Source organism: Symphalangus syndactylus, chromosome 1 (assembly GCF_028878055.3).
Source record: "Symphalangus syndactylus isolate Jambi chromosome 1, NHGRI_mSymSyn1-v2.1_pri, whole genome shotgun sequence".
NCBI classification, from domain to species: domain Eukaryota; kingdom Metazoa; phylum Chordata; class Mammalia; order Primates; family Hylobatidae; genus Symphalangus; species Symphalangus syndactylus.
This window is the reverse complement of record NC_072423.2, coordinates 153,251,191-153,269,051: the sequence shown is the minus strand read 5'-3', so window position 1 is coordinate 153,269,051 and position 17,861 is coordinate 153,251,191. Positions and strand designations below refer to the sequence as shown.

General features: G+C 49.7%; 1 protein-coding gene and 1 long non-coding RNA gene across 3 annotated transcripts in view; one reads left to right on the top strand and one right to left on the bottom strand.

The window, feature by feature from the left end:
* The window catches only part of XKR5 (XK related 5), a 23,579-nt gene extending 21,127 nt beyond the window's left edge, over positions 1–2,452 (bottom strand). The window contains exon 1 of the mRNA XM_055289124.2: positions 2,395–2,452. Within this exon, the coding sequence (XP_055145099.2) occupies positions 2,395–2,452 (58 nt within the window). The remainder of the gene's footprint in view (positions 1–2,394) is intronic.
* On the top strand, positions 1,418–17,861 carry LOC134736475 (uncharacterized). 2 transcript variants are annotated; one of them, XR_010120501.1, is made up of 4 exons: positions 1,418–1,596; positions 8,588–8,886; positions 11,603–11,769; positions 15,885–17,861. It is a non-coding gene; the product is annotated as an uncharacterized lncRNA (long non-coding RNA). The 2 variants fall into 2 exon arrangements; XR_010120502.1 differs by having other exon boundaries at positions 16,237–17,754.

Genomic DNA, 17,861 nt, shown 5'->3' with positions numbered 1-17,861 from the left:
GACTGCCCCTCCCAGTGCTCGCAATTATTTGAGCTAGCAAAGGGCCCAGCCAGGAGGAGCTTGCCTTTGACATGCGAACTAAATCTAGCCAGAGCCAGACATCCCCTACCTGGCCCATACCCCTGCAGAAGGCAATCTTCTTTTGCCTTAATCATCCCAGGGCCCAGTGCCAGGCAACTAGGGACCACCCTTATACCCCGAAGCCACAGAAATTATTCAAAGAGCTAATCTGAAGCTGGTGCCCTGCCCCAGCAAAGGGTTTGGCCTTAACTTCCCCTGGTTCCTGTCTCCTGCCTCCTGACCACCCTGGTGACATTCCCCTGTGGCCCGGCATGGTGTGCTACGTCTTCTGTCCTAGGACCTGTGAGTACAGCAAACTTTGCTTTCCAGAGTCTCTCCTGTGTCTCGTCTTGTGGCCACACCTAACTATCTCATTAAAAACAAAACCAAAGCACTGTGGGAGGCCGAGGTGGGCAGATCGCTTGACATCAGGAGTTCAAGACCAGTCTGGGCCACATGGTGAAACCCCCTCTCTACTAAAAATACAAAAATTAGCAAGTGTGGTGGCTGCGTGCCTGTGGCTGAGGCACCAGAATGGCTTCAACTCAGGAGGCGGAGTTTGCAGTGAGTCCAGATTGCACCACTGCATTCCAGCCTGGGCCACAGAGTGAGACTCTTGTCTCAGAACAAAACAAAACAGTAACCAACCAACACAGTGTCCCCATCACCAACAAGAGTCTCCTAGGAGCAGCCTGGGAGCCAGCAGAGCCTCTGGCAACAGGGACAGGCACTCACTAAATGACAGTGTCAGGGCTTTCCAGAGCTGTTGGGCAATATATGACATTTGCGAAGAGCCTAGCATCTTGTGCATCCTCGAGAACGATGAAACCTCCTCTCCGGTTTGTTAGCTTGTTTGTTTTTGATGTTGGTTACACAGTGGAGAGAGAATCTGCACTCCCCAGTCAGTAACTCCGCACTACGGAACAGTTAGTCCCTGTGGGGTCACAGCTCGCTCTGTGGGGTCCCTCTTCTCCTACTTTCACATGGGGAACTCCCTGGCCTGGAACTTGGGGCCTCCCCAATACTCCTAGCACCCCCTCCTGAGGGTTGTCTGAGGCTGATCGTGGAGGCGGTGCGCTGGTAGAGGCACCGCACAGAGGCATCCTTTCACACAACTGTCACTTAGGTTTTCCAGTAGTAAAGTTCTAAGTGGATGAATGAACACAAGCCGCGGATTTTAGGGAAACTGGGAAAACTCCCCTGAGGTACAGCTGCAGACGCTGCAGCTCTGGACCGCGGGCTCAGGCAGCCGTTCTTAGCGCCCAGGCTGGGTCCGGCTCTCACCACCCCGAGCGTCCTGCGGCAGCCTCCCTTGCACAAAAACCCTTGGGTACTGCAGGGGTGGGGAATGCTGACACCCAGTCCGTGCCCAGCTGGAGGGCAAGAGAGGACACCTGGGGTGGGTGCCGACCCCGCAGGCCCTCTCAGCCCTTCCAGTTCGGGGCGCGGAGCCAGAGCGCTTGCGCGTCCTCCGTGTGCGTCCTGCTCTGCGCGCCTCGGAAGCGGCCGGACCTGCGGGGACGCCCGCGATCTCAGGTAAAAGTCCCGAGGCGGCGTCCCCAGGGTCCCCCCTCTTCTACCCCAGGGACTCTGCCCCGGAAGAGGCTTCCGCAGGGAGCCCGGCGGAAGTGGGCGGAGACGCTCCTCCCGGCACTGAAGGAGTTACGAGTTCAAACCAGAAGGGCGCGAAAAATGGGGCCATCTTGCTCCGCCGCGGCTGGCGGGCTCTGGGCTCCCTCTGCGACGGAGGTGGCCCAAGAGGGCCGCGTCCCGCCCCGTCCAAAACCCCGAAGCGGAGTCGCCATCGTACAGGGCCGCGTGGATGCGGAGCCCTGTCCCCCTCCCCCCGCCACCCCTCCTGCCAGCGGCCTCCAAGTCGCAGGGTCCCCCTGGCCGGCCGGGGGTCGGGGGAGAGCCCGGGCGCCCCCAGACTTGCGCTCAGCACATCTTGGCATCGCAGCACTTTGCAAAGCTTGTGATGGAAGGAAGGGCAGATACATCTCCCCTGGTTCTGCGAGGGGATCTTGCATGCGTGGGGCGGGGGGATCGTGCATGGGCGGGAGGAAGTCAAGCACCAGTCGAGGGGCGGGGGACCGAGCATGGGTGGAGGAAAATCATGCATCCTTGGGGGGATCGTGCATGCGTGGGCATCCACTAAGGACGGGGGGACGTGCTCTGCAGGTGGGGTGGCTACCACCGTGCGTCACCGGCGCGCAGTGCTGGGCGCAGGCCGGGGCAGTGCCCGCCCGGGCATAGGCAGCTTGTGCGGCTCCTGGCGCCGGGGTGGGGTTGGGGGCTGCAGGGGTGAGCACAGCCTCGGGCTGTCGCACTCACGCGCGCTCTGCTCGGCCGCCTGCAGCAGGGCCGAGAGCCCCAGGAGCCCCGCGTGCATCCTCCTTGCCGACCCCGCAGCCTGCGCCCGCCCCTTCCCCTGCCCGCGGCCCCGCGTCGGGGAGGTTTCCGGCCCGGGGCCCGACTGCGGGTTGCATTTCTCCCTGAGCCGTTAGGCGCGAAGTGTAGGTCTGGTTTATTCGTAGTGGCCAGCAGGGGAGGGAGGGAGGATGCTTGGGGTTTCTGGCTTCCAGGGTTGGTGGGGATGGGGTGGTGGAGTCCAGCTCAGGTCAGGGCTACTGATAAGGGCAGAAGCGGGTTCTGCGCTGCCCCCAACCCTACAACCGCCAGGAAAGCGCTTGGTGAGCGTCGGGACTGCGCAGGTTCCTCGGGAGGTGGTAAACTGGCCACCGCCTCTGGGGCCGCCGAATGCAAGTCCGTTAACCACTAGTCAGGGAGTAATACTGTGTTTGAGTAAATATATGTAGAGTTGGGTTAGAATTGTTGATTGGGTCTTTCTGAAATCTTACAGTTGTGTGGCCAGAAAACACAGGGCACGGTACCCGGTATCGTGGTCTACACCTCCCCCACAAATCTGTCCCAGGCTGTATCCTCATGAAAGCTTTTTCCAGATGTGCTTGAGGGTTAAGAACCCAATGTGCCAGAAGAAAAACTGCACATTCGAAAACCTTCTCTTCGGAGATATCTATATCTATATTTATATATATTTACAGATATAGAGATATATACACACACATATCTGAAAACATTCTGACATTTTAAAAACGGCAAGACAGACTTTTATTCAGAACCATCGCCTGAGATGTAAGGGACTGCACTGAGGTTTTCAGCAGGGGAGAGAGATTGGGGTCCAAAAATAATAAGGAAAAGCGGGGATTTATAGCCAAGGAGCAGGGTGGGGGATGGTGGATGGAAAGTCATTGAGAAGGGGACATCAAGTGGGGGTTCTGGCTCCCCTCACCTAACAGGATTCTTGCTGAGGGTGGGCCAAGGTGATCCACATCCGGGATGGGGGGTGGGGTGGAGCAGGGGTTGGAATTTGGTCAGATATGGAGGGTATTCAGACACCTGGGGTGGGGAATTGGAGTTAAACTGACTTAGCAGGATTCTTGCTAAAACTAAACTCTGCAGGCACAGAGAAAGGAATGCCCAGGTTGGGCCCAGTGGTGCAGAGAGCTCCGAGGAGGCTGTCCAAAGTCTGATCAAGGAGACATTGTTTGTCATTCATGTATATACCCATATATTGTAATAGGCTGTTCTCGTATGACTATAAAGAAGTACCTGAGACTGGGTAATTTATAAGAAAAGAAGTTTGATTGGCTCACCGTTCTTCAGGATTTACAGGAAGCATGGTGCTGGCATCTGCTCTACTTCTAGGAAGGCCTCGGGAGCTTATGCTCATAAGGGAAGGTGAAAGGGGAGCAGGCACATCCCATGGTGAAAGCATGTTCAAATTAGCATAAGAAGAAAGAGAACTTGGCCCGGCGCGATGGCTCACGCCTGTAATCCCAGCACTTTGAGAGGCCAAGACAGGCGGATCACCTGAGGTCAGGAGTTTGAGACCAGCCTGGCCAACATGGCGAAATATTGTCTCTACTAAAAGTACGAAAATTAGCCAGGCATGGTGGTGGACACCTGTAATCCCAGCTACTTGGGAGGCTGAGACAGGAGAACTGCTTGAACCTGGGGGGTGGATGTTGCAGTGAGCCGAGATCGTGCCATTGCACTCCAGCCTGGGTGACAGAGCGAGACTCCATCTCAAAAAAAAAAAAAAAAAAAGAGAGAGAACTTGAATAGTCCAGTGAGTGTTAGAGAAATTAAACTGGTAGTCGAAGACTATTCAGGTCTAGGTAGCTTTACAGATTAATTCTGCGAAAGTTTCAATTAACAGTTAACTGCTACCTAATATAATTTGCTCCGGGAAACAAAGACCAGACTTTACCCAGCTTATTTTAAAAGACTGCTGTAGTTTTGATTGTGAACAAAGATATACGTAGAAAGAAAATTATTTTAGTGACAAGCACAGATGCAAAAATCCTACGTAAAATGATAAATTCAAAATACATTAAAATAGTATGATATGATAAGGTAGGTTTTACTATGAATTTTCACAACCCAGAAATCCTTTGATGTCACTCCATTATCATTTTGAACAAGAAAAATCCTCTTTTTTTCTTTCTTTCTTGAGGCAGGGTTTTGCTCTGACATGAGGCTGGAGTGAATAGGCGCAATCTCGGCTCACTGCAACCTCTACCTCCTGGGTTCAAGCCCTGTTCTCATGTCTCAGCCTCCCAAGTAGCTGGAATTGCAGGTGTGTGCTACCAGACTCAGCTAATTTTTGTATTTTTGGTAGAGATGGGGTTTCTTCATGTTGGCCAGGCTGGTCTCGAACTCCTGAGCTGAAGTGATCTGCCTGCCTTGGCCTCCCCAAGTGCTAGGATTGAAATAATCAAATGATTTTTCTTGGTTGGGCACAGTGGCTCACAGACAAGAAGACAAGCATGCTCAGTATCACAACTACTGTTTAATGTTGTGTTGGAGGATATACCTAATGTATAAGGAAACTGAAGGAAATAAGAACATGTAACTAGCAGAAGGGAAGAGTGAGACACTCATCATCTGCAGATGCTTGTCTACCTAGAACAATCAACCTTGTCAAGCTGATAAAATAGTTCAAAAGGCGGCCAGGTGCGGTGGCTCACGCCTGTAATCCCAGCATTTTGGGAGGCCGAGGCGGGTGGATCATGAGGTCAGGAGATTGAGACCATACTGGCTAACACAGTGAAACCCCACCTCTACTAAAAAAAAAAAAATTAGCTGGGCATGGTGGCAGGCACCTGTAGTCCCAGCTACTTGGGAAGCTGAGGCGGGAGAATGGCCTGAACCTGGCGGGTGGAGCTTGCAGTGAGCCGAGATCACACCACTGCACTCCAGCCTGGGCAACAGAGCGAGACTCCGTCTCAAAAAAAAAAAAAGTTCAAAAGGCCTTCTAATATAACTTACAAAAACCAATAGCATTTCTCTGTACACCTACTATACAAAACTGGAAAAATTAAGATAGTTGTAGTAGTTACAATGTCTGTAAAGTGCTTAGGAATTGATTTAAAACATACATAAGATTTGTCTGGAGCACACCATAAAACTCTAATAAAGAACGTAAAAAATGATCTGAGTAGATATATTCTTGTTTTTGATTCAAACAACTTAATAAAGTTGTCAGTTCTTCCTTAATTAATCTATACATTCAGTGCAAACTTATTAAATCTTTATGAAACTTGATAGACTTACTCTAAAATGTGAATGAAGAGAGGAGGTCCACAAATTAGCCGACTTTGTAAAGAAGGATAAAGAGGGATTTCTACCCTTCTAGATATTAAGATATATCAAGAAAAAGTCATGTTCATAGAACATTATGGTATTGGCACAGAACAGACAAAAAATCTATAGAATGCAGTGGAGAGCTCAGAAGCTGACCTACAAATATATAGAACTTGAAATATATGACCAATAGCGGCACCACAAATCAATGGAGAAATACAAATTGTTTAGTGAATGTGTGATAAAATGAGCTCATTAGATCCAAACAATAAAACTAGATCTCCACCTAGCACATGGCCACAGGTGGTCGCCAGGTGGAGTAAAGACCTACATATGAAAGATAAGACTTTAACCAAAAGAAGTATAAAAAATGGCAGAATATTTTTATGACTTAGTAATGGAGAAGGATGTCTTAAACAACACCTCAAAACACAAACCACAAGGGAAAAATGGATTGCATTTTTGTGTGTGTAACAACTGAAGCCTTCTGTTTAATGAAGGACCTTCTGGATGTTAACAGACAGAAGTTAGATACAGTGGGAGAAGTGTTTTGCAATCTCTCAAACTGACAAGTCATTAATATATGAAATATACAAGTAACTCCTATATTTCAACAAAAACGGGGAGGTAGCAACCTCAGTAAAAAAGGGGAAAAGGCAATTTATGGAAGAGAAAAACCTGAAAAGGCCTCATTTACTGAAGAAAATGTTCCCAAACTGAAGATAATTTAAGTGATGCTTAAACCTATCAATATTTTAAAAAGTGCAAAGTGAATGACATCGCTTTATTTATTTATTAGACAAGATCTTGCCGTGCCATCCAGATTGGAGTGCAATGGCATGATCTCAGCTCACTGTAACCTCCACCTCCCGGGTTCAAGCGATTCTCCTGCCTCAGTCTTGTGAGTAGTTGGGATTACAGGCACGTGCCACTGTGTCTGGGTAATTTCTTAATTTTTAGTAGAGACGGGGTTTCCCTATGTTGGCCAGGCTGGTCCTGAACTCCTGACCTCAAGTGATCTGTCTGCCTCCGTCTCCCAAACTGTTGGGATTACAGGCGTGATCCACCACTCCCAGCCTGACATCACATTACATATTTAGATTGGCAAAAATTACAAATTGGGTGATGCCCAGCCTCAGTAGAAGCATAAGGTCCCAGGCTCCAGGGACCCTGGCACTGCTGGTGTGATTAGAGCAGTTCAGGTTAAGTGTGGTACAGTCTGATTAAAAATCAGACGCAGTGCCTTCATAATTAAGGCGATTCTTATTTTAATGTTGGGCATATATTTTCTGGTCTTTATCTGTCTATCTTTTCTGTTACATTAATGAAATAAGAATAAGCCTTGAAGTTAATATTCTGCATTTTACACTTAATGTATCAAGAGTACCTTCAAATATTTGTATAGCACTTATTATTGTTAGCAAATCCGACACAGCTGAAGATTTTATTTGTTTACCTATTTTTGTAGTGTTGATACCACTGCAACAACCATTTGTGGAACATAGTTCCTCCACTGTCCTCTGCTGGAATGTTTACTTTTAGATAATTTTCCAGGAGTACGTTATTAGAAATGAGAGTAAACAGAATGTTTTGGCTCTATAAATTTGTAGCAATAGTTGAAGGAGTTGATGTGGAAGATGCTGGTGTCTTTTGTTGTCGCTAACCCTGGGATGATCCACGAGCCAGTCAGGCCACCCAACTTCTTAAGCATCCCTCTTCTAGTGCGTAGGAGAAAGCCATGGTTGCCAAGGCTCTTCTTGCCCCCTCCTCCAAGCCATGTAAACAAATCCTCCCTTAAGCCCATCCAGACCCTGTAATGCCATGGCTTGTTTGCACCTGCATAGATAGCAGATCATGAGAGTGTGCACAGCATATAATGCCTTCTCAGTGCATGTTGGGTGTATGAATAAATAAGTGAATAAACAAGTAAGTGAATGAATGAAAGAAAGCAGCGAGGAAGCGCTGCAGCTCAGTCTAGTCTTGTCCCAGGGCAAACACCCAGTAGGTGGCGCTGTTACACCGGCCGTTGCAAACCCTCAGAGCACGTTTAAACAGAGCTCTCTGACTCTGGGACAGAGGAAGTGGAAAACCTGTGTCTTCAAATCACGTCATTTGGTTTGAAGATGACTTAATGTGAAAATAAATGTATTTTAACGCCACTGAAATAATCCTTAGTACTTGAAAATCTCAGCTAGCTTCTGAATGCTTTGGGAATACTCTCTCCATAGTTACTGCACACAAGACCGTGGGGTGGGCAGGGCAGGTATTTGCTCACTGAGATCCAGAGAGGGCAGTTTCTCGGCTGCTGGAGGCAGAGTTGGATGCAGAGCCGGGCACAGAGCCAAGGCGTGTCTGACCCCAGTCCAGCGGGAACTCCTGCAAGCCGCAGTGTTTCCAGAGACGCATTTCAGCGTGTGGAGTGAAAGGAGGGTCTCCGGACATGGGAAGAGCTGCTCTGAGCAGTGTGGCGGCCCGTTTTTGTTTCCTTTCTCTTTCTCCTCCTGGGGCTAAGCAGACACAAGGCACAAAGAAGGAAATAGGTCTTCTGTGAGTGCAGTAGTAATCAGTAAGGGAGAAGCCCAGAGCAGCCATCCCTCTTCTGTCTGCTGTGATGCTCCGGCCCAGGTGTCCCTGGGGCTGCCCTCCCCAGGGCCTGTGTGTTGCGTATATGGGGTGGGCTGAGGGCAGCAGGAACTGAGGTGGGGATCCTGCAATTGTGAGGGGCTGTGGGGCAGAGGTGGGCGGTTCTCACAGGCCTCTTCCTGGACACTTGCACCCCCTCATCCTGCTCTCTTTTTCTTCCTGCACTTACATCATCTCATTTGTTTATTTTCTCATCGTCTGTCTCCCTCTACAGGAGCACCGGAGGAGAGGGACTTCATCTGACTTGTTCACCCCTGTCTCCCAGGCCCTGGCACAGAGGGAGCACTCAATACACACCGATGGGCTGAAGGCATGAATGGACCTGGGGACCAGAGTGATGGTTATTTGGCAGACAGCATGCCCCCCCAGGCAGTAGCCGTGAAGACTCTTCTTTTCTTCTCCTCGCCTGCACTCTTTAGGATTGAACAGCATTGGTTCAATGCATATTCTGGGAGCACAGAGAAAAAAGGGATGAAGTTCCACCATTATGAAAAAGGGGCTCCTGTAAGCCAGGTGAAGAAGGGGCAAGGCCCTTCCTGGTCCGCAGGGATCAGGCAGTTGTGTGTGGGAGAGCACGCGAGGAGGGCGAGGGCTGGGGGAGATGGAGCAGGAACATTTGGTTGGTGCTCTGAGGCACTGTTCTGCTTGGGGACTGTGTGGGCAAAGGCAGGGACTGTGCAGGAAGGATTTAGCTAAAGCTATAAAGCTGGAAGAGGGTTTGTGGAATGGCTTTGAAGGTACATTTGTTTTACAAGTTCTTTGTTTTTATCAATATTTGCATGTTCCTTGGGTAGCTGTAGGGAGTAGGTTTTTGGGAAGTTAAAGTACACTCTGTCACCCCTCCTTCAGTCCTACTACTGCCCCTAGATACACAATCACCTCAAGTGACTTTCAGCTCACCAGGAATGGGCAAAGTCTAGATTTTGTAACAGAAAATATTTTAGGTCCCCGTCCCTCCCTGTAACCAATAACCAATGCAATATAAATGGAAAAGTATAAAGAAGTCCAGAAATTCTTATTTTCCCCTCAACGACTACTCATGCATGACATTTTAAAACTAATACTTCACCGGCATCAGAGCTCCTGGGCTGTGCTTCATCACACTCTTGGGATCTCACTCTGAAGCACATCCTTGATCCGCATGGATTTTTGTCAGAGAATCTTCTGCTTGAAGGGCAGTGTTTGGGGTCTTCCAAGGCACACTGGGCTACGTTAAGCCCCTCACACACACACAAAGCACGTAAGGCAGAAGGAGCCTGGATACTCTTTGTGGTCGATGGCGAGGTGGGCCACCACTGTGGCCCTGAATCCCCCCCTGAATCAGACCCTTTGTGATCTGACTCTGCAGCTCTTCCCATCTGCAGTGGTGTCTGTTTCCCCAGCTCAGGAATCCAGTTGGCCTTTTGACTCGTTTTGACCAATAAAAGCAGCAGAAGGGGCCAGTTATGAACCTAGGCCTCAGGACACCTTTCACACGGCTCCACAATTCACATTGCCTTGGTAGCAGCCAGCCCCAAGTGGACCTGGAAGCTAACTGCAGATGCGGGGGTAAGCCCAGTGGGAAGGGCTGAATTGTGTGCACCCGAATTCGTGTGTGGAAGTCCTAACTCCTAGTGCCTCAGAATGTAACAGTATTTGGAAATAGGGTCTGTGCATAGGTAATTAAGTTAAAATGAGGCCTTTAAGGTGGTCCCAATTCAGTAGGACTGGTGTCCTTATAAGAAAAGGAAATTTGGATACTGACACACACATGCACAAAGGGACGAACACACAAAGATACAGGAAGAAGACGGCCATCTAGGAACCAAATCAACCCTGCCAATAACCGGATGTCAGACTTCCAGCCTCCGGGACTGAGAGAAGTAACCTGAGGTTACTTCTCATGCACACACAGTATTCCTTCCTTCTCTGCGTCTAGATACCAGTCTCTCCCAAACATGCATCGTAATCGCCATTCCTAAATCCAGCACCTGGTCATTTATTTATTTTCAAGAGGTAATACGGTAGAATCTTTAGAGCTAAAGTGAGTGTTCTATTTCACTCTCCAGGTTCCCTGTGCTCAGGTGATCTTCAGCCCGTCACAGGCCCTGGCTGTATTCCTTTCTTCCACTGTAACAGAACCAATGGGGATCTGCCATATTGTGCAAGAGAATATACAATGGCCGCCATTCCGGAAGCACTCAGGGATTTCCGAAGGCGTTGGCCATCACCTGTGGGGAGGGAAGTGTATTTCAGCTCCTCAGCTGAGAATGGTATTCCCTGTGAATCCCGTGCTGTGGTCTGTGTCCATCTGTGCCACGCCGTCAGTGGTTCTTGGCTTGCAGGATAGCCTCAACTCTAAAAATGCCAGATTCCATAGTATCTGCCCCAAATGCTGACTCTTAGCTCCCTCTTGCACCCCAGCTTCCAGTCCCTGCTAAAGAGATAGAATGGGGTGGAGATTCCGTAACAGGAATGTCTGCAACCTTCTATGAGTGTGAAGACAAGCCAGAGCACAGTCCCTACTTGCCCTGGGCATAGAAGTGCAGGAGGCACTGGGCAGAAAGAGTGGACAGGACTCGGGGGACTGGGACCCCACAGGCCACTGAACTACATCCACAGCCTCAGAAGGCCGGCGTGGTGGGCCGGCTCGGCGGGAGAGGAGGCAGAGAATACAGAAAACAGAAGCCGGAAAGCAACAGCAACAGAAACATCACCGGTACCTCCAATGTCTGTGATGCTTTAAGAGGCTCCGCCTGAGCTTAGCCTCAGGTGTCATCGCTGAAACCCTCTGTGCCACGTGGGGTTTTTTATTCCTCTTTTACACAGACAGGGTTGAATTTGAGAACAACTCAGTGACTTGCAGGAAGGCCCACTGCGAGTGAGTGTCAGAGCTGGGAACCACACACTGTACTTTGGCTGCCAGGCCGAGCCCTCTTCTGTACCCTGCACTTTCTCCCAGGCCGAGAAATCAATCAGGTGGGAAGTGAGCCCTGGGGACAGGTGCCTCCTATGAGGCAGTTATCTGCAAGGCCTATTTCTAGCACTAACCATATCTGCTGTCCTAAAAGCCTGGCTCATTCCCTTCACTGTCTGCCTGGTAACTCGGTTCTTGTTCCAGGGAAACAACCCTCAGTCTAAAGAGATACTGGAGGATGTCTCAGTAAGTTAAAAAATATATAAGAATTTTCCTTGAGTCTGTATTATTTTGATCCTCTTCCTGATGCTCAGATTTATTTCTTATTTCTAGACCCTGAGCCGTTGTCAAAACACAGCTTAATCCCCATTCCCTGGGCCGGAGACCCTGCATCCCCCCACGCTGCCTGGCTTCGGGTCTTACCTGGGGCAACCTGACCAGCAAGAATGCGCAAGGCCAGGAGCCAAAACAGAGAACCTGATGGGTAACAGAAGGAAAAGGTATGTGTCCCTCTGAGACCACGAGGCTTGCTGGAAGAGCCTCTGTTTATACTGCTTCTGGCTGCTTATACAACAGATCTGGAAATGTTGCCTGTTATGAGACTTAATTGTAGAGACTGATTCTTACCTGCACAGGGAGTGCTTTCCGACTGAGCAGCTCCATTCCTACCCTTTTGCTGGCCAGCCACACGTTTAGGTGGGAACGGCCTCATATTTAGCTCCAAGGCTGGACGCTTGGCCCACATACCTGACCACAGAGTTCAATGGGCCTCAGGGAACACAGACAGCCAGGGCCAGGAGAGGGATGGAAATGTCTGTCACCTTCTCATTTAAAGAATTTGAAGGTGATCTCTGTCGTGGCCCAGCACAGAACCACCCTGCTTGGTGCTGAATTCTGCAGTGAGAAGTCAGCTCACTGCAGAAGTTAGTACCAAGTGTCCACTTGTGCCACAAAGCCAGATTCTAGGACAGCTGGTGACGGACAACTCAGCAAGGGGAGACCAGGGGCCCAGGGCAGGTCGCTGCAAGGGGAAATCCCACACACCAGAACCCGCTTCCCACCATACATATGCAGATGCACACACCCATAGCTGCACATGTATGTGTGCACTCACACGTGCACACACACATGCATGCATACCCAGTCACACTGGAACATGCACACATGAACATACATCCATGGCTGCACACACCTACATGCACATACACCCCATACACACACCTGCACATGCACACCTGCACATATACACACATGCACATGCACCCCATACAGTCATACCTGCACATGTGCCTCTGCACATATACACACATGCACACTTGCACACACCGACATGCACATGCACCCCATACACTCACCTGCACATGCACACCTGCACATATACACACATGCACACCTGCACACATCTACATGCACATGCACCCCATACAGTCATACCTGCACGTGTGCCTCTGCACATATACACACATGCACACCTGCACATAGACACACATGCACACCTGCACACACCTACATGCACACACACCACATACACTCATACCTGCACATGTGCCCCTGCACATATACACACATGTGCATCTGTACACACCTATATGCACACACACACCCCATACACTCACACTGGCACACGCACACCTGTACATATACACACATGCACACCCGCACACACCTACATCCACACGCACCCCATACACTCACTCCTGCACGTATACACAGATGCACACCCGCACACACCTACATGCACACTCGTACCCTCAAATGCAGATGCACACATACATGCACACTTGCACACACTCATACACACACTTGCACATGCACACATGTCGATACATGCACACATGCACACTTAAACACTCATACATGCAGATACACATGCACACCTGCACACACTCGAGCATGCATGCACACATACCCCCATACACTCACACGCATCCACATGCACACACATGCATACCTGCAAACACCCATGCCCACACATGCACACACACACACATACATGGTCTGAGTGTCTGTTTTCCCATTTACTAGTAGGAGGGTGTCTGCAGCGTGCATCTCTGTCTCCTGCAGGAATCTGTTTTCACCTTGGCTGGATCAAGGTTAGCACATGACTCCCTTTCTTAACCTGGGAAGCTTTCTAAATCCAACCTTTGGGGCCAAGTGGAAACTTCTTTGGGCTTCCTCATCTCTGTCCAGCTGGAGACCCAGGCAGGAGGGGTTCTGCTCGGGCCTGGGGTTAAGAGGTCTTCTCTCTGGCCAGATCTATGTACCTTCTCATTAATCATTCTCTGGGTTCCTATGACCTAAGAATTACTTGCCCCCAGCCTTCGTCTAGGGCCTTTGGAAGTTTCTTCCTTGGGTTGGAACCCCAAGGTGAGACATGCTCCCAGGGTGTGTCATAGGCCCGAGTGGTGGCTGCTGTGAGACTGTGTCACAGCTTAGAGATGCAAGCCGAGAGGTCCTGTGTGGGAGTGCATGAGACCCTGGAGGCTGAGGATGGTTTTGGCTGTAGGGAGAGACAGGGGAGGGGCTGCAGGCCAAGGCCCTGCCCTCTTCGTGCCGTCTGATTCTGGTGCGGGACTTGGGGGAGTCCAAGGATCCTACATTTTTCCTGGAGGTCCAGGTTGTCTTGGGAGTATATTTGTTCAGGGTGGGAGGATAGAACATGTTTTAGTCAACAGTGTGATAGTTTGATTTATAGCTGTTAAATATTAGTCTCTTGGCACGTAAATCTCTTTGTGTTCTTCCCACTGTCCTCAAATATTTGTGGTGGAACTGAGCTGCCTGCAGGGAAAATCACTCATCCATCCCAGGGCAGGACTGCAGCTTCCGCCTGCGTTGACAATAGGGTGCAGTGCTTCTCAAATCATGGGTGTTTCCTGAGGCTGTAAACCTCGGAGTACTTGTATGCTTCTCCTACAACCTCCTCACTTGGCTTCTCCCTCTGATCAGCTGCTAAGTCTTTCCACACAGCCAGTCAAAGGGAGACAGACATGTTTCTAACTGCCCGCATTCTGCTCTGCTGCATTTCTGATGGTTTATCTGATCTCTGAACTGGGTCCCATCCCAGGGGGCCGCCAGAGAAGCTGGCTTCTGCCCTGGAGGAGAAACACTGCCTTCAAAACAGCCCCAACCCTTCAGGTCTTGTTCCCGGAAACTTTCCCCAAGCAGAGACCACAAGTTAAATCTTCTTCACCTGGTTCTTTCACTATCTTGTTTCAAGAACAAACAAGTCAAATTGCAAACACCCACTGAAAAGAGTGGTGAGGATGGAGTTTGCAATGCCTACCTGCATGGGGAGCCATGGTCCAAGCACCTCCACAGACTCTCTACAACCTTCAGACAAAGCTTTCAGGACTTGACCATGGGGAATCCATCAACTCCCTGCTTAGCCTCAAATGTCTTCCTTACGCTGCTTGGTCTAGAAAGAGCAGTGAGTTTGGAGTGCTCCATCTGGCCTGTGAACCCCCAAAATCTGAGACAGTTCTCAGTTAGTTTAGAAAGTTTATTTTGTCAAAGTTGAGGTTGTGCGCCTGTGAAAGGGCCTCAGGAGGTCCTGAGGACATGTGCCCAAGGTGGTCAGAGCACAGTTTGGTTTTATACATTCTAGGGAGACATGAGACATCAATCAACATGTGCAAGATGAACATTGGTTCGGTCTGGAAAGGCAGAACAACTTGAAGCAAAGGCGAGAAGACAAAGCGAGGAGGGGCTTCCAAATCATAGGAAGGGCTTCCAAGAATGCAAATAGTTGCATTCTTTTGAGTTTCTGATGAGCCTCTCCAAAGGAGGCAATCAGGTGTATATTTATCTCAGTGAGCAGACGGGTGACTTTGAATAGAATGGGAGGCAGGTTGGCCCTAAGCAGTTCCCAGCTGGACCTTTCCCTTTAGCTTAGTGATTTGTGGGGGGACCCCAAGATTTATTTTCCTTTTGCAGACCTTAGATACTTCTGCTGAATTTTCCATTCTGCAGACATGGCACCTGGGTTCAATGAGGCTTCTGTGATCCCCTAGATTTGAGTTTTTGGTGTGTCAAGGGGATATGAAATTTTAGGATGCTGTGATAGAATCAGAGTTTTGCTGGCTTTAAAATATAGCATCAGAGATTCAGTAAGGCCAATGGATCAGGACATGGTGCCATTGAAAAGGGAGTTTGTTATACTCAGAAATCCCAGGAGGGGCACACAGAGCATGGGGGCCACCCGGGGAAGACTGGGATTAGGAAGTAGATGGAGAGAGAAGGAACTGTGGGCGAGAGCCTTTCTTGTGATTTCCATGGGAAGAAATGAGAAGACAGGGCAAGCAGGTTTGGGATTTGCTAGTATGAATAATTTCAGCAGTTCTGGGGCGCAGAGGCTGTCCCTAGTTGTCTGGTATCTGGCCCTGGGGAGGTAAGGGCTGGTGGATAGAGACGGGAGCACGAGAGCTTCTGAAGAGGGCAGTTGGGGGTGTGCACTTTCGATTGGTTGGTTTGCGTTTGAAAGGGGTGCTCCTGGGAGTTGCCTACTATCTCTAAGAACTGGCTAACTCTGAGGGGGCAAGGCCCCAGATATCAAGGCGTGAGAATACAGACAACAAGAGATACGGCTAATCCACTGCTCCAACATGCCTTTCCTCAGCCATGGCTTTGCAGTGGCTCTCAGCAGGTAAACTGTACTCCCGGACCCGCTGACCCTGGGCCTGACAGTGTGCCTTGTGCGGACCAGCAGGAAGCAGTGCCTGCGTGCGTGTTCCAGAAAGGACAGCGTGTGTCTCATCTCAGCCCACAGCCTTCAGCCCTCAGCTCCCATGGGGAGAGCGTGTCACAGGCAGCCCGTGTTCACTGAGCATGTGTCCCCGAGAGGGCCACACGTGGAGCAGCCTTGAACCCAGTCCAGAGCCGGCTGCAGAGGCCACAGAGCCAGCTGTGAATGGCGACATGAATGTCTGTGATTTCCAGAATCTGAGATTTGGGGATGTTTGTTGTTGCAGCAAAAGGCGATCAGTACTCAGACCTGGGATTTTGGATGTGCGGGAATCTCCAAGAGCTGCGGCAACTTCATATCTATACTGCAGGCTTCACCTTTTCCCGCCACCTTGAAAACTGCTCTTGGTCCTGTGGGACTTCCACACTGCAGGAGGAGATCTTCGAGGCTGTCTTTGTCTTTGACCTCACACGGCTCACCCAGGCAAGTTTACCTTGCCTGTTTTTACCTCCTAAATGTTTCTCGAATCTTTCTCCTCCTCTCTGTTCTTAGTATCTTGGATCTGGCTTCCATTGTTTTTCCCAGGATCAATACAAGAGGCTCCCACGTGGGCTCCCCACCTCCGGAATTGCCTTTGGACCTCACATCTGTACTCCACCCAGCTGTTAGAGGGCTCCCTCTAGGATTAGTGTCCTTGGGCTGCTGTAACAAAGTATGAGAAACTAGGTGGCTCAAAACCACAAAAATGTATTGCCTCACCGTTCTGGAGGTCACAAGTCTGAAATCTGGTGTCGGCCGGGCCATGCGCCATCTCACAATGCTGGGAGAGGATCCCATCTTGCCTCTTCCAGCTTCTGTTAATGGCTGGCAGTCCTTGCCTTCCCTGGCTTGTAGAGGCATCATGTCCAGTCACACAGCCCTGTATGTCTTCACGTCGTCCTCTCTCTGTACGCCCCTCTCTCTGGGTCCAGTTTCTCCTTTATATAAGGACATCAGTCCTATTGGATTAGGGCCCCCCCAAATGACTCCGTTACAGGTTCATTATCTATGCAAAGACCCTATTCCCAAATAAAGTCACACTCTGAGGGACTGGAGTTAGGGCTTGAATGTCTCTTTTCTTGGGGACACAATTCATGCCATAGCATAATGTATCTGAACTTCATGTCTGACTGTGTCACCTCTTCAAGGACACAAAGCTTCCTGAGGCTCGTCATCTCCCGGGCTGTGCCCCACCAAAGGTCAGGAGCTGTCTGCTGGAGCTTTGACAGCAACAGGCATACATGGTCTACCTTCCGGGAGCGTTCTTTTTCCTCTCAGGATTCAAAAACGATTACCTTGCAATGCAATGGAATGGAATAGAATGGAAGGGACACATGCCTTTGCCTGATAAGATGCGGCTTTGAAGGTATTTTGAACATCCAGCAGGTAGCCCCTTTGGCACCAGTAGGGCCTTTGTTCTCATTCGCCCACGCAGGTGAAGCATGTTGCAGAGCATCTAAGCAGCTCTGGCCTATGGGAAAAGGCCCAACATTGTTAAATTGTGCAGTTATGCTGCACGGATTATCTCATCTTAGCTCAACTCAGCCATCGGCTCTCTCTCTAATGCTTTCCAATGAGGCACCATCAAACCGTTCCTGTTTATGCCTCGGCTCCTGGATTGTTTGCTGATCCCAACTTTTCCCTTGTCCAACAGGCCTGACTCCCAGTCAGCTAAAGAATGCCTTTTCTGATCCTCTAGGTCTTTCCCACTTTGTGACAGTTACATTCCCCGTCTTGCGAAAAACATTGATAACGTCTTTATCTTTGTATGCTCTGTATCATATTACAATTTGTAATTACCTTTGGGATGTGACAGCTCACATTAGCAGGTGAATTCTTTAAGGAAAGCAATTTTTAAAAGTATTTTAAATT